The following is a 15,958-nucleotide window of genomic DNA, read 5'->3' on the forward strand; positions in this document are numbered from 1 at the left end:
ACCGCGAGTGTCTCCAGTCCTGAAAACCCAACACTTCTGCACCAAGTCGCCCGGCCTGAGAAGAAGAGGACCAAAGGTGTCCTCAGGTCTCCAAGCATCTTGAGACTTGAGCTCCCTTGTTGTTTCAGCCGGACAGGCACCACAGTCCCCGCTTGCAGAGTCTTTGTGACCCGACCCCATAGACTTACAAGGGGCATCTGACGCTGAGAGCACCTCTTCACCTGGCCGTTCCAGAGCTGCATGAGGGGGCCTGTTGGTGCTGCCTTGGACCCTGCCCCATACTCACCTTAAGTCCAGAAGAATAGTTCTGTAAGTCGCTATAAAGTACCTGATGCAGTGTATGTCTTTCCTTCATAGGATAAAATTACAGCTCCAGAAATTGCACTGTATCGATTTTTAAAAACTGTAAATATTTGTCATGAAGCCTAAGTAAATGCAGAAAATCAAGGACACGCTTTCTTATAAAGCGCCTTGATTTATCCCCATTTGAAACCCACCCCTGTCCCGTGCAACCGGCACTCCTTAAGGTATGATCGATGACATGTTGTATAATGTGGTATGATTTAATACTTTATTGGTTGTGTAATAAATCACGATGTATGTAAACTAACATTTGCCAATGCTTAGTGATATTCGTGTTCATAACATTTGCCAATGCTTAGTGATATTCGTGATTTACTTGTAAATGTAAATGCTTCTGGAGTCCGTTTTTAGCATAAGGTCAATTACTTTCAGCATTGTTTTCCAATCTGGTGCCTTAGATGCAGAGTCAGCGCGCAGCAAGCGAAGCGCACTGCAAGTAAGTCCGACCCTGTCTCTAACCGGGATCGGAAGGACGCATCTCGCGCTACGTGCGCGAGCAACATAAGGAACGTTCTGGGCGTCCTGGGTGTGGCTTGGGTATTTAATGCCACACCCAGCCATTTCCTTCGCTTAGTCTCCTGACTTCGACGAAGAACTCACCTGGATTCCGTTGTTGCCGCGTCTTCTGTCTTCATCCACAGGAGGGCATCATTGCATCACCAAAGGGATCTAAGGACAGAGAAATTCAGAGAAAGAAGAGCTAAGTAACAATTTTTAGTTTCTGGCGCCCAATGCAAGAAAGCTTGAAGCCACTTAACCGAAGTTAAGTTAAGCAATAATTTTTGGAACTTTCTGCTTATGTTTCGCATAGGCTAGACCTCGGACATTCAGTTAAAAGAAAAAGACTTTGTAAGAAAAGTATTTTACATGCATCTTTGTGTAGTATGTTTTTACCCTGTTATTTATAGGTCTGGTGAAGGCATAAAGATTTGCTGGCGCAATCATATAGAGTAAGTGACGTAGGAGATAAAGAACAGATTATAGAAAAAATATATTGAATATTCAATTGAGAGAGTAGAATTTAAAGGTTGTGTTTATTTATTTAGATACAGCACTTCAACATCAAGTCACATCGCGTATTCGCAACTACACGTCATCAAACTGCATTCCAACACCTTCACAAGACTGCTGGACGCAATATCAAGAAATCCCCAGATCGCAGGTAGGAATAAGTGCTGTTAATAAAAGACAATAGTAAAAGATAAAAAGGCTAGAATAAAACAATGCAAAATAGAAAACTAGGCACGCATTGTTTATACATATATTCTGTTGCCTCGCAGGTCGACAACAGGACTTCAACGTGCGTCCAGTATCCGGCCCTCCTCCCGGGGCTCTATTCAGTAGCCTAGTGTAAATTAAAATTCATAGGTTATCCAGTAGAGTTCTAGGCTCATAGCGTCTCTGCGAAACAAGCAAGTGCTCCTGAAGGTAAGAGAGTGCTTGCACAACCTGACAATATTCATAACTCGAAACGTACTTACCTGATTTTGATTATCTTGGTGTCTAAAGATATATAAAGATAAGTGTTATTTTGATAAATTGGTGTGGATCTCCTTAACGAGCTGTGTGAATCATTAATAAATGCGTGTATGCAGCAGGTGTCTTATACTCCTCTCTGATAAGCCTACGGCTGCTTGACCACACTACCCCCTAGGAGAGCACCTTGGGATTGCTGTCCACTTATAAGTGATACCTGGACCCTTTGCATGGTATATTTCTTTTTGGTATACTATATAAAGAGCCACCTTCCTACATTGGTGGCAGCGGTGGGATACAAGACTTGACATTTGCTGTACCACTCGGTTAAAAAGTGTTTCCAAGGGCGTGGCCAAGATGGCGGCGAGGTAGGACGCGCTTACCGGAGCTCCTGCCCGCCGTCCACCGAAAATAGCTTCTAACAGCATCTACGGGACCCGTGGACGGCTGCCGGCGCTGGTGCGGGGCTGCCCGGGTGTCCCTCTGGCTCCAGCTGTCGAGAGGAGCGTCGACTGTCCGTTGCTTTGAGCGGCCCGACGGCGAAGACGGGAGGCGGCCCGGCCTGCGGCGGGTGGCGCCCGGCTGAGGCTTCACCAACGCGGCAGCCCTGAAAGAGGATCGCCGAGGCCAGCACCTGCAATACCGGCCTCTGCCCCGCGGCCTGCCGCCCCGTAGGCGGGCGGCCCTCGTTGGGTCCTGGAGGTCGCGGAGGCCTGATCGGAGGAGGAGGGGCGGACTTCGCTGGTTGCGTGAACTCCGGACTTGCCGGATGCCCCGGGACGGCCTGCGCCTCGGGCCTTGATGGGGGGGTGCCGTGACGGGGCCTCCTGGAATCGGGCTGAGTGGAGCTGCTGACGGTGGCTGCTGGAGCGCTTCGCCGTAAGAGCCCGGGCCCGGTGATTTGCCCCTGCACCTGGGCCCCGCGAGTTATATCCCTCCTGTTACCGGGGTGGCCCGGGGCTCAGCGGCAGGACCGGCGGGGCCCTCATCCCCTTCCTGGACATCGGCCGCGAGGGGAGCCGCGACGTTGCACCACAAGCGCACTGAGGCCTAACCACGCGTCCGCCTTGCGAGGAAGTGGTCCCGGCTGGCCGGCGGGGTGTTGGCCCTGAAGGTGGCAGGACTGCGGCGCCCCAGAGAGGGAGAGAGACACGGAGATAGTGGGCTTAGTGAGAGGCCCTACCCTCTGTTCCCCGGCGAACCAACCCGGGCCCCGCATGGTAGAGAGGAGCCGGCCTGAGCTGTGACCGAGCCGGCACCCGCCTAGAGCGGACGACGGAGGCGGAGAGGAGAACCGGAGGACGTGCAGACGGGACAGAAGGTATGTCGCACCCGGACATCGGCCCCTGGGAGCACACCGACCCCCTCTCCCTATAATTCCAATTGGGAATCGCGATTGTTTAACTGACACCCCCACAAGGCATCACTATTAGCCCTGCTTGGCTGCAGCGGGGGTCCGACCGCTAACTGCTCCAGCGCTTGCCTCGTTTTCGTTGGGGTTCCCGTTCTGGCGCTCCCCGGTGACTGGTGGTGGTCTTGACGCGCCCGTTGGCTCCGGTCATTTAGGGGAGACTGTGCGACTATGCCCTTGCCCAGGTCGAGGAAACAAAAACCTCTGAAGGACATATTTGGGCGCGCTCACTCTGTCCCCAGCATTACTGGCGCGACCCCCGGGATGACGGCCCGCAGAAATCTCCCAGTGACGGGAATGAACCGGTCACCAAGGCATTTATGGAATCCCTCTTCCACACTCTAAGAGCTGACCTGCAGACGGTAAAGTCAGATCTCACCGCCGAGATAAAAGAGATCCGCAGGGATGCTGAGGAAGTGGGGGAACGAGTAGCGGCGTTGGAAGAAAAGAATGACGCTACAGTGTCCGACATGCATACGCTCCAGCAGGAGGTTTTCCGCTTGCGGGACCAGCACCTGGATATCCAGACCCACCTTGAGGACTTGGAAAATAGGTCTCGCAGGCATAACATCCGGATACGAGGAGTGAAGGTGGCGGAAGACACCAAAGATCTCTTTGCATTCACCAAGGGCCTATTCCGCCATATCTTGGCGGCCCCGGAGGACGCTGAGATCGTCTTGGATAGGGCGCACAGGGTCGGCCCACCCCGAGCCCCGGGCGGCCTTCCAGCGGACATACTTGTATGTGTTCAGGACTTTAAAACTAAAGAAGCGATCCTCACGAAGGCAAGGGCCCTACACCATGTCTCTTACCAGGGACACACTCCGGTGCTTTACCAAGACTTGGCCCTGTCTCTTACCAGGGACACTCTCTGGTGCTTTACCAAGACTTGGCCCTGATCACCCTGCAACGCCGTCGACAATTCCGCCCTGTGACTGAACATCTACGGCAGCGGGGCATTCCATATTCGTGGGGTCACCCGTTTCGCCTCATCTTTCGACTCAATGGCAAGCTCCACCAGTTACGCTCCCTCTCCGAATCCTGCAGATTGCTGGACTTGTAATTGCCAAGTGGGGAAGAGGACTGTCAGAGTGCGGGCTCGGGGCCCGAGCCCTCCACATCAGGTTGGCAAGGGCAGGGAGGGCGCAGGCGGGTCTGGAGGCCCAACAAAACAGACATAGCAAGGAGCCAGAGGGAGGCATTGGCCTCCGCGACGGACGCACTTGCCGGGGCGACCCCCGGCACCGAGTGAGCGGCAGCTGCCTGTGGCCCAACGCGACTGGTCCAAGAGTACCCGGGGGACGGCGGGGGGAACTGGGACCCCCCCTTCTTTGGTCACACTATGGCCCCCACCTCGACGTTCTCCCGGTGTTGCCGAGGAGACGAACAATTTTTCCAGATCTTGACTTTTTTGTTGGTTTTTGTCAGTGTCTTTTTCACAGCCGCCGCACACTGGCTCTGATCGCCCGGGTCGCCGCTCACATTTGCTCCATATAACCACCAGCGTACAGCGCACTCCATTTTATTCCCAGACTATAGATGCCACGCACCTCCCTTAAAGTCCTTACGTTAAATGTGCGGGGGCTGAATAATCCCATCAAACGAAGAACAGTCCTTAGCTATCTGGAAAACACGAAGCAGACATATGCCTCCTACAGGAGACCCATCTCTTGGCCAAGGATCACCACAGATTGCGATCCCGGACCTTCCCTACACAGATGTTTTCTTCTGCCAAATCCAAGACGGCCGGAGTGGCCATACTGGTCTCCCGATCCTTCACCGGTAGGGTCTTACACAAAGGGGCTGAGATCAAGGGTAGACTACTCACTCATCAGTTTCTACTGGGAGGGGTGACCTTTAGTGTTGGTTCTATTTACACGCCCAATGAAGGGCAGATAGCTTTCCTCCTCAATGCTCTTGACAAGGCCGCTGCAGCCTCGGACCTCCGGCTACTGCTGGGCGGCGATCTCAACATTGTCTTCGACAACACGCTGGATCGTTCCTGGCAGAGAACCAGTCAGGCGGGGTTCTTACGGCTGTCGGGCGGGCCCGCCTTCAGGATCTGGGGTTGTCGGACCTGTGGCGCCACTTTCACCCGACCAGTCGAGGTTACACCTTTTATTCGGGGGCGCACAAAACATATGCACGCTTAGATTATTTCCTCAGCTCCCCATCACTTCAAGCCCACGCTTTGAGCACCGATATCTTAACGGCCTCCTTCTCGGACCACTCCCCGGTTCTGGCCACCTTCCAGCTCCCACCTACCTTGCAGCCCCTTCGGCACTGGCACCTGCGCGATAGACTACTACATCAACCCTCTGTCATCGAACAGCTCCAGAAAGCCCTCACGAACTTCCTCACCCTCAATGCTAATACAGACATGACACTAGCGACGCAGTGGTTGGCGTTGAAAGCAGTTCTGCGGGGGGGAATATATAGCTATTTCCTCTGCCCACAATCGTGAGCGAAGCCGTAAGCGGGTGGAACTTTCCCAGCGCGTCGCCGAGCTTGAACAGATGCATCAGAGAACCGGCGCCACCCGGGCCTGGTGACAGCTCTGCATAGAACAAAAGCAGCTTGCAGCCTTGGACCGGGACAGGGCTGAGTTTGCGGCCATCAGGCTCCGACACGCATACTACACGGGAGGAGATAGGTGCTGCCGCCTTCTCGCAAACAAACTGCGGGAGACAAGGCAGGAGCGGGGGGCACGCATGCTCCGGACCCCTGGGGGGGGGGGGTCTATAACTGACGAAGTAGCTATAGCGGAAGCATTCCGAGACTTCTATGCCGACCTCTATACCAGGGACCCCCTGGTAACCCAGGTCAGCGCTGAGTACATAGCTGCGGCCCATATGCCCTCCTTAACCCCTATGTAAGCGGATCACTTGGATAGGGCTATTCAGACAGAGGAAGTTATCTCGGCCATCTCCCGCCTCAAGCCGGGTAAATCGCCGGGCCCAGACGGCTACACCGCTGCTTTTATAAGACATTTTGCAGCCAAGTGGCCCCAATTCTGACGAGTTTGTTCAACACCTTTGACCAAGTTGGAGCTATCCCGGGAGAAATGCTAGAGGCCGCGATAGTGGTTATTCCAAAGCCAGGGAAAGATAGGACAGCTTGCAGTGCGTATAGGCCTATTTCTTTGTTGAACATAGACATTAAATTATACACTAGCATCATAGCGGCTCGATTAGCGACACATATGGCCTACCTGGTGCCACCTGACCAGGCGGGCTTTATTCCACAGAGGCAAACAAGTGATAATACTAAGCGCATTTTACATCTGATTGAGAAGGCATCCCGTACACAAGGGGAATATATGCTCCTGGCCATTGATGCGGAGAAGGCCTTCGACAGAGTGCAGTGGCCGTATCTAGAGATGGTACTGGTAAGCGCTGGGTTTGGGGAGAAACTACGTACTAGGATCTTAAACTGCTATCGCTCTCCCATGGCGACAGTTCGAGTTAATGGCTATACCTCCTCCCGATTCCCTATAGGGAGGGGCACTAGGCAGGGGTGCCCCCTATCGCCCCTCCTATTCGCACTCCATATGGAACCTTTAGCTCTTCGGGTCCGGCGGCATCCCCTCATCACAGGGATTAAATTTGGAGGAGACATTCACACCATTATTCTCTACGCGGATGATATCCTGCTCTCCCTATCCGATCCCATACCGGCTCTGCGCGCCCTCTTTATCGAGCTGTATGGCTTTGCGCAGGGGTCGGGGTTCAAAATCAATCTCGAAAAATCCGTTGCGCTTAACATCTCACTCTCCCCGCACACTCTGGCCCACATCCAGGAAGAGCACACTCTGAGTTGGGCATCTACCTCGGTCCCCTATCTAGGAATCCACCTAGCCCCAACGCTTCAAGCCACTGCGGACATTAATTATTCTAATCTCCGCTCCCACATACGTAAAGAATTGAACAGCTGGAAAACTTATACGATCTCCTGGCTGGGCAGAATCGCAGACATCAAGATGACGGTCCTTCCGCAGATCTTATACCTCTTTCAGACCCTTCCCCTTCGACCTTCGCCAGGTTGGATCCAACAGACTCAGGCGGACCTAGCGCGCTTTATCTGGCACGGCCGCAAACCCCGTTTCCGACATGCGGTAGCGGCGCTCCCACCGGAGAGGGGTGAGGTAGGGGTGCCCGACCTTCACCTTTATTTCCATGCTGCACAGCTTAGGTACTTAGTGGAATGGCACCAACTGGAATCGGAGAAGCACTGGCTGTTCCAGGACCAAGCGGTGGCAGCCAGGCCGCTGCAAGGCATTCCCTTCCTTCGTAAACAGCATAGACCTCCCAATCTTTATGCTTCCTATATCACAAGCACGATACTGGAGTCCTGGGATCGCACTAACATTGCCCACCAACTGACTTCCTTCCCGTCACCTCTTACCCCCATATTTGATAATCCAGAGTTTCATCCGGGCGCAGATGCCCAGGCCTTTCGCGCCTGGCGCTCCTCCTCTTGCAGATCCCTGGGTCATCTTTTTGACTTCGACGGCATAATTACATTTCCGCAGCTCAAGGAACACTATGGCCTTCCGGAATCAGAGCGCTTGCTTTATCTGCAGGTCAGACACTGGGCACTCCACCCGCATGTCAGACCCCAGGCGCAGCGTCTCCTGACCCCTTATGAAAAATGGCTGGTGACGCGCACGTCTGATAAGAAAATAATCTCTGACCTCTACAAAATGCTCCTGGATACTGCCACGCACACATACAACGCAGGTCGGGCTCGTTGGGAAAAGGACCTGGGCAGATCCCTAAGCCATAAGGAGTGGGAAGGCATCTATCATAGAGCACGGCACTCTGCATACCACATGGGGCTCACAGAGACTCTGACCAAAATTGCCACTTACTGGTATTATACGCCAGAGCGCTTGCATCGCTTTGACTCTCGCCGGAGTGCGCTGTGTTGGAGGGGGTGCGGAGGGGTGGGCACCCTGTAACATGTTCTCTGGAGTCGTACCTGTATACAGCCCTATTGGTCCCAAGTTCTGAACGAAATTGACTTACACTTTGAGACACAGCTTCCGCGATTCCCCACGTATATTCTTCTGGGCTTGCCCAACCCTCTGACATACCCACTCAAATCCCGGAGGGGCAGGCTGATTGCCATTGCCTTAGGCGCAGCGACACAAAACATACTGATACACTGGCGCTCTGCCCAGCTCCCTACACACTCTGGATGGCTCCAGAGACTATGGATGGTGTTAGGCATGGAGAAACTTACTCTTACTTTAGCTGGTAGAGGGTCCGAGTTCCCAGAGTTATGGCAGTCCTTTCTCACTCTATTGGTGTCTGAGTTTCGTGAGTTAACCTGCCCCCGCTACCTTCGGCTGCTGCGTTTGGCAGACACACAGATACCAAATACTACTCCCCAGAATCACCGCAAGGGGCGGCGTTGACCCTTAGACGCTGTCCTCCCCAGCCGGTTGAAGTGGACGAGGGAAAGGGAGGGGAGAGGGGGGAGGTACTGTTGGGGTTTGTATCATTTCGTTATGTATTTTGCCTTTCCTTTAATTACCTACGCTCGCTCCATGTTTATTGCCCTTAAGTAACGGCAAGCCAGGCAACCTGGTTGCCTCATTGGTATTGTGCCTCTGGAGTGGAGGGTGTTGTTTTCAATGTTTGTCTGCGATCAATAAACAGATTTAAACCATAAATTGGGTGTGTGGCCTACAAACCACCGGGGTGGTGGATGCTCTCCTTCCTCAGACCCAGAATCTCTCACTTGCCAAATGTAGAGTTTCTTGTTGTGTCAGTGATAATTTACCAAAAGAGCTTACTTGAGAGGAGCACATTTGGCAAAAATGCAACGGGGTGCTATGCAATAGTTACCGTACAGCATTTTTTTGTTTTATTTGAAATAAACACTTGAATTTGTGAAAAAAAAAAGAAGTGTTTCCACTAAGAAATCCACAACTGTTTTTAGCAAAAAATATTTGGCGATTTCTTTTTTCTCAATTATTTAATTTAACTGATAGAGCCTTGTGTTAGGTCCCCTAGTTCAAACTGTTTAGAAGTTGAAAGTATTTTAGTTAGTTATGCCTTTTAGTAGTCTACTTAGAATTTATTGGCCCAACTTAAGGCCCTCTGCCAAGCATGGAACCTTGCCATGGGGCCTAAACCCACTAAAATCCATCTACAAGAGTTGCTTGCAGAAAAAGATAGAACCATGGCAGGGAAAGCAGCCCCTAATGGGACAGGGGAAGGGGATGTTGAAGAAAAGGATGAGGATTTATTTATTTTATTTATTTATTTTTGCGATTTTTACAGCGCGCAAATACCCAAAGGGTGTCTCGGCGCTTTAATGATCAAACTGAACAAGTAGTGCAGCAATTATGCGAACATCCACGTTTTAAGCTGTTTCCTAAAGCTGAGCAGTGTAGGGCATATCTTGATTCTGAGGGGAAGTGAGTTCCACAGTTTGGCAGTAGCAACTGTGAAGCTTCTGTCGCCCCAAGTGACCTTTTTAGTGCGTGGAACATTGAGGAGGTGGGCTGATGCAGAACGAAGTGTTCTGGATGTTTCTAAAGGTCTAAAAGCGTGTTTTAGGAACAGAGGGCCAGAGTTGTTAATGGCCTTGTAAGCTATGCAGAGGGCCTTGAACTTAATACAGCACCTCACAGGGAGCCAGTGAAGTTTGCGGATGGAGTGGGAGATAGAATTATGTTTGCGGATGTTAAGCAGAAGCCTGGCTGCCGCGTTCTGTACCAACTGAAGTTTTTTGAGCACCTTTTCCTGGGCGTTGAGGAGTAAAGAGTTGCAATAGTCGGTTTTTGAAAATACCAGGGAAGTGATTAGGGTCTTTGCAGCCGAGATTGGGATGTAGGGTAGAAGCTTTTTAATTTTCCTGAGGGTGAAGAAAGAGGCTGAGACAACATTATTGACATGATGATTAAAAAGAAGCCGATCATCAAAGATGACTCCAAGATTTCTCACTTTAGTGACAGGTGTAGGAAGAGGGCCCAGATCATTAGGCCACCACTGTGGGGACCAACAGGGCTCTAGTTTACCGAAGGTCATGATCTAGGTCTTGTTGGAATTCAGTTTGAGACAGTTGGCTGCCATCCAGGAACTGATGGCCAACATTCCCTGTTGGAAATTGGCAGCCACCCTGTCTCCGTCCTGGTGTATTGAAAGGACTAACTGAGTATCATCAGCGTAGGTAGTAAGGCTGATGCCATGTTCCTTAATCACCCTCGCTAGGTCCGACACATAGATGTTAAAAAGGGTCGGACTTAGCGAGGAGCCCTGTGGGACACCACAGGGAAGGGAAAGGGGAGATGATAGAAAGGAACCTAGTTTAACATTGTGAGAACGGTTGTGTAGGAAAGAGGCGATGAGATTCCATCAGCAACCTTACTGATAGCAACGCCACTGGGAGTACTATTTAGTACTCCAGAAGTAGACAGTGAAGATGCTGATCTTTAAAAAATAGCAAAGAGAATAGCTCTAGAGGCCAAACATGGCCATAGAAAAGGAAAGAGCGGAGATGGGCCTAAGAGCTATGTCTGGTGGCAGCAACATTGTAAATCGAGAGAAAGATGAAGCTTTTGACCTTAAGATCCTCAAAGGGTTGTCCGCGAATATGTAGAGGGTGATGATATCACCAAATGTTTTTTTTTTTAACACTTTATTGATGACCGCAATGTGTCAAATACATAACATAGGCAATATGCAGTCTATACAGTCTGTTTTTTTTTCCTTTGCCCTTAGGACATCAATTACAATATATATGCCCCCACAAATATTCTGTTTCCATTGTTCTAGAAAACAATAAAAAACAAAAGGAAGCTAAGGGTCACATTCTGTGACAATAATGCTACCAAGCAAAACAATGGAAAATGTTCCCTCGTGAGTGTCATTACAATTTGCATATGTTAACATTCAACTGATAAAGCTTATTCAAACTCGTTGCCCCCCCCCTTCCATACCTCCCTACCCCACTCCTGGTCATTCTTGCTTCAACTAGCACGGTTAACGTAATTGGTCTATGCACATCATTCTCCTAGGGGGGTGTAATTTTCAGAGCAGGATCATAATTTCTCGGGTCTCAGGCCCCGATTCTAAGAGGCCAGGAGGCGTTGTTGCGTATTGCTGGGTCAGGTTAACTTATGTAGGGGATAGATCAAGTGCTTCCAGTTCAATTATCATAGCCTCCCACTCCAGTGAGATAGGATGCTTCCTTAGCCCTCTCTCTTCTTCTCTGCGAAGAGCTGCACCCTCCGCCTGTCCCCACTGAATCATGTCAGTTTGCCAAATAGCGACCGCCGGGCATCTGGGGGACTTCCACCTCATAGTAAGTACTCTGATTACTAAAATGAGTGCTAGGTCCAAGAACCTTAACCGCACCTTCTGCACCCCTGAGCGCCGACGAAGGCCCACCAGGCAGTTTAGGACCTCGTCCGGAACCGAGAGCTGCGTTACCCTCGTCAATGAATTGCGGGCTCTCCCCCAGTAGCCCCGTATGCAGGGGCACGACCACAGCATATGAATAAAGTCCGCCTCGTCTCCCCTACAACGGGGGCAGCAGTGAGGGGAGTCTGGGAACATGCGATGTATCTTTTTCGGGGTGAGGTATGACCTATGAAGGATCATTGTCTGAATAAATTTGAGTTTCGCATTACGCAATACTTTTTGGGGGTGTTCCAGCATGCTCTTCCATGCTTTATCCGTAATCTCAACTCCAGAGTCCTCCACCCAGCACGCCCTAAGGGAGGTAAGTGGAATTGCTGCATGTGCCCTGACTCCAGTGTATAGCCAACGTACTAAATGCCCCCGGGTCCCATATAGTATAATAGGTGTACCAGATCGTGTTGTGGGGGTTCATTCCTCTGCGGGGCCAAAGCGGTTCTGATGTAATGCGTTACAGTAGCGTGGGGGTGCCCCGTGGCCTGTATGAAAGAGTCGTGATCTAGCATGGTGCCATCCCCAAAGAATGCCCCCACTCCCTCCACCCCATTGTCTGTCCAGTCTCGCAGTCTGGCCTTCGTGAGTCTACCCTGCGGTGTAGGGATACCGAGGATGGGGATGTTTGCGGCATACGGGATTACCGTAGATGTATAAGATAGGGCCTTCCTCCAACACAATAGGGCGGTCTTCAGTAGGGGAGGACAATCCGGGGGAATCCTAGCCTTCGGTAGCAACAAGTTATGCAATTCCCCTCGATCTAGCCTCTGCAACGTAAACCCAATCTCCTGCAAATTCCTCCCTGCGGTCCAGTATGAGAGCCACTGGAGCTGGCTCGCGTAGTAGTAGCCCCGGAAGTCAGGGACTCCTAGACCGCCACTGCGCGCAGCCAGCTGGAGCTTTCGAAGACTTATTCGTCTGCAGCCAACGCCCCAGATAAGACTCACCAGTATCGTGTTTAATGTGTTAAAAATGGATTGCGGGAGGATCACGGGTAGATTCACAAAATAATATAATAGGCGAGCAGCATCACCATTTTTGAGATAGCGATCCGTCCCATTACCGATAAAGGCAGAGAGGACCAAAACCCTACAATAGCACGGAGCCCCGTTATTGCTCTCTGTATATTGCCCTCAATTTGATCCTCCTGTGTTCTGTAGACCTGGATACCGAGGTACTTAAAGGTGGTAGGAGTGACCGGTAGGGTATAGGTGCCGAACTGCAGGCGGGTTAGATGTGGTGCCTCTTGGAAGAAATAGCTCGTCGATTTCTCAGGGTTTATGGCCAGTCCCAACAGTCACTCAAAGGTGGCTAGTATATTAGGGAGAGGGGCATTATCAGCGGTCAGGTCTCGTAAGTATAGGAGTATGTCGTCTGTATAGATGGACAGGTGGCACACTCCATCAATAGGAATGCCAAGCTGGTCCTCGGAAACCCATAGGGCCAGGGCCAAGGGTTCCAGTGCAAAGGACAAAGAGCAGGGGGGATAGAGGGCATCCCTGCCTCGTGCCTCTGTAGATATTATATTTATTTGAAATGTATCAACCCATGCGAGCCCTGGCCGTGGGGGACTTGTACAATAATCGGACCCATTTAAGGTATGCGTCCGGGAATTCAAACCATCTTAGAGTCGCGAACATGAAGTCCTAGGAAAGGGAGTCGAATGCCTGTTTAAGGTCCAACGCCATACACCCTGCGTATTGATAAGCTTGTAGGGTGGCCTTCATTACATAATGTAGCCGTCTGGTGTTCAAAGAGGTGCTGCGGTTTGGTAGGAAGCCGCACTGGTCCCGGTGGATGAGCGTTGTAAGATAGGGTTGTATGCGATTAGCCAGGGCCTTGCTGAGGATTTTATATTCTGTAGGTAGCATAGAGAGGGGTCTGTAATTAGACAGCTCCAGCCCGTCCCGCCCTGGTTTAGGTATGGATGGGACCAATGCCTGCATGGTGGAGTCCGGCAAGCGGCCAAGCTCAAAAGCAGTCTTAAACACAGCCTCCAGTGCAGGTACTAAAGATTCAGAATAGGTCTGGTAAAATTCTACAGGGAGCCCATCCATCCCAGGCGTCTTGTTACGGTTTAGACCCTTGATCGCAGCGCGGATCTCTTGTTGAGTAATAGGGCCATCTATTTCTTTCTGCACATCAGCAGATAGCATTGGGAAGGGGAGGTCTTGAAAAAACTCAGTGATTGAGGAGCTTTCTACTGGAACAGGGGGTGCATAGAGTGCTTCAAGGTGATCATAAAAGGCCACGTTGATTTCTTCTTGTGTGTGGACTATATGTCCCACTAGGGTTCGGATTCTAGTTATAACGGGTGGGTCCGGTCTGTCTCCAACTATGCGGGCAAGTAACGCACCCGATCTGTCTGCTTCGGTGTGTTTTCGTTGGAGAAACGCCCTGTAATCTATTGTCCGCAGTGTCTCCAGCGATTCTGCATGCTCAATGTGTGCGGATTGCAGTGCCCCCTGTTTGGCAGGGTCTGATACTACCTCCCTCTCCAGGGTCTGTAGCTTATGTTCAACGTCCTTCAGCCTTTGGTGTGTCTCCTGCCTAGCCCCCACTAACTGTCCAATTGTCGCCCCCCTCACCTCCACCTTCAATGCATCGCACTCGGTCAGATTGGAGGAGACTGTGTTCTAGTTTTCAGCCAAGTAGTTGGTGATAGTGTTAGACAGAGTCGTGCGGAATGGGGCGTCTTCAAGTAGGTGTGGATGCAACCTCCATGTGGGGACTGGGGCTGGCACCATGCCCCAACGAAGTGTGAGCTCGAGAGGGCTGTGATCAGAGAAGGTCTTTGCTAGATATGTGGAGGCCTTCGCAATAATGGATCTCGAACAGAGGAACCTGTCAATTCTGGTATGGAGACTGTGTACCGGGGAGTAAAAGGAATATTCCTTGTGGGTTGGGTGAAGGCTGCGCCACACGTCAGAAAGTGTCCACCCGCTGGTCCATGTCGTGAATTGCTCTGCTAGTTGGCTAGCGTTTGTGCCATTCGGGGGTGGGGGGGTGGGGGGGAGGGGGTGACCTGTCCAGTTCAGGGTCCAGTATCGCATTCCAATCCCCACCTAGTATCCAGGGTATCCCGTCCCAGTCTGCTAAGACTGCACCCACCATACCCAAGAAACGGTCCTGGTCGAAGTTAGGGGCATAAATGCTGCCAAGGACCACCGGGGAGCCATCGAGGGTGCCTTTCACCAGGATGTAGCGACCCTGGTCGTCTACCCTGCGCTCCAGTTCAAGAAAGGGTACCCCGTGGCGTATCCAAATAGTCGCTCCCCTAGCGAAGGCGGAGTAATTGGTAGAATAAATATGTCCCCTCCATTTTTTCCGCATCTTTTGTGTTTCGGATTCGGTTAGGTGGGATTCCTGGAGGAACGCCACCTGTGTCTTTTGTCGAAAGAGGAATGCATGAATACGGTGCCTTTTCTGGATTGCACCTAGTCCCCGTACATTCCATGTGATGAAGGTATACGACCCTGCTGTGTTAGCGTTCCCTGCCATGTTGTGAAGTATACTGTGGATCTCCTATTCCCATGTACTCTGTAGAGCAGACCTGACCAGGAGTCCCCTTTCCCATAACCGGAACAAAACTTGGCACAGCGCCTAAACTGCGCTGGGCCCAACATTGGAGTACCAATAATATGAAACAAACAACGGTGCGTACGCAAGTAAGGAGGTAGCCACCCCAATACCTAATCATGGTCGTAAAAAGGGAGTCTGCAACCCAGCGGCTCTAAAGTACCACGCCCCCGGGGGTAGGGAAGTGTGTGCAGATGTGATGGGGACATAATTATTGGGGAGTGTCACGAAGCCCCTCCGCAGTTAACGCACAGCCCAGGTGCATCAGAGTGCAGCAGTTGTATCTATAGGATAGAAGGCTGTAGCCCCACCTACCCCCAGAGAGAGTCCTGGAACTCATCAACATACACAACAAGCATTTGCAATGCAATAGGTCTCGCAATTGTGAGAGTCTGAGCTATTGGCATTGTAAATGTCAATGCCTTTTATTTACGTGTTGGTTTCCAAAACATAAATAAAAGGCATTGTCATTTACAATGCCAACAGCTTACACTCTTGCAAATGCGAGCCCTGTTGCATTGCAAATGCTTGTTACATTTGTCACAAGTAGGCCTGTATGCAAGCTTACGCGATAGCAAGGCGAGACCTAAAAAGCATTATTAGTTAAAGGATACGATAGTCTCTCAGGCGCAGGGCTCACGCCATCGGCAAGGGCAAGTCCAAGTCCCACCTCCTCCGGCTCAAGCTTCGTTGATTCTTACCC

At 51.3% G+C, this 15,958-nt stretch overlaps 1 protein-coding gene across 1 annotated transcript in view; it reads right to left on the reverse strand.

Moving 5' to 3' along the window:
• Window positions 1-15,958, reverse strand: part of LOC146816492 (uncharacterized) — a 401,972-nt gene that overhangs the window by 115,743 nt on the left and 270,271 nt on the right. The window contains exon 11 of the mRNA XM_085609516.1: window positions 13,407-14,312. Coding sequence (XP_085465642.1) covers window positions 13,407-14,312 — 906 coding nt within the window. The remainder of the gene's footprint in view (window positions 1-13,406; window positions 14,313-15,958) is intronic.

This window comes from Triturus cristatus, chromosome 6 (genome assembly GCF_964204655.1).
Source record: "Triturus cristatus chromosome 6, aTriCri1.1, whole genome shotgun sequence".
NCBI lineage: Eukaryota > Metazoa > Chordata > Amphibia > Caudata > Salamandridae > Triturus > Triturus cristatus.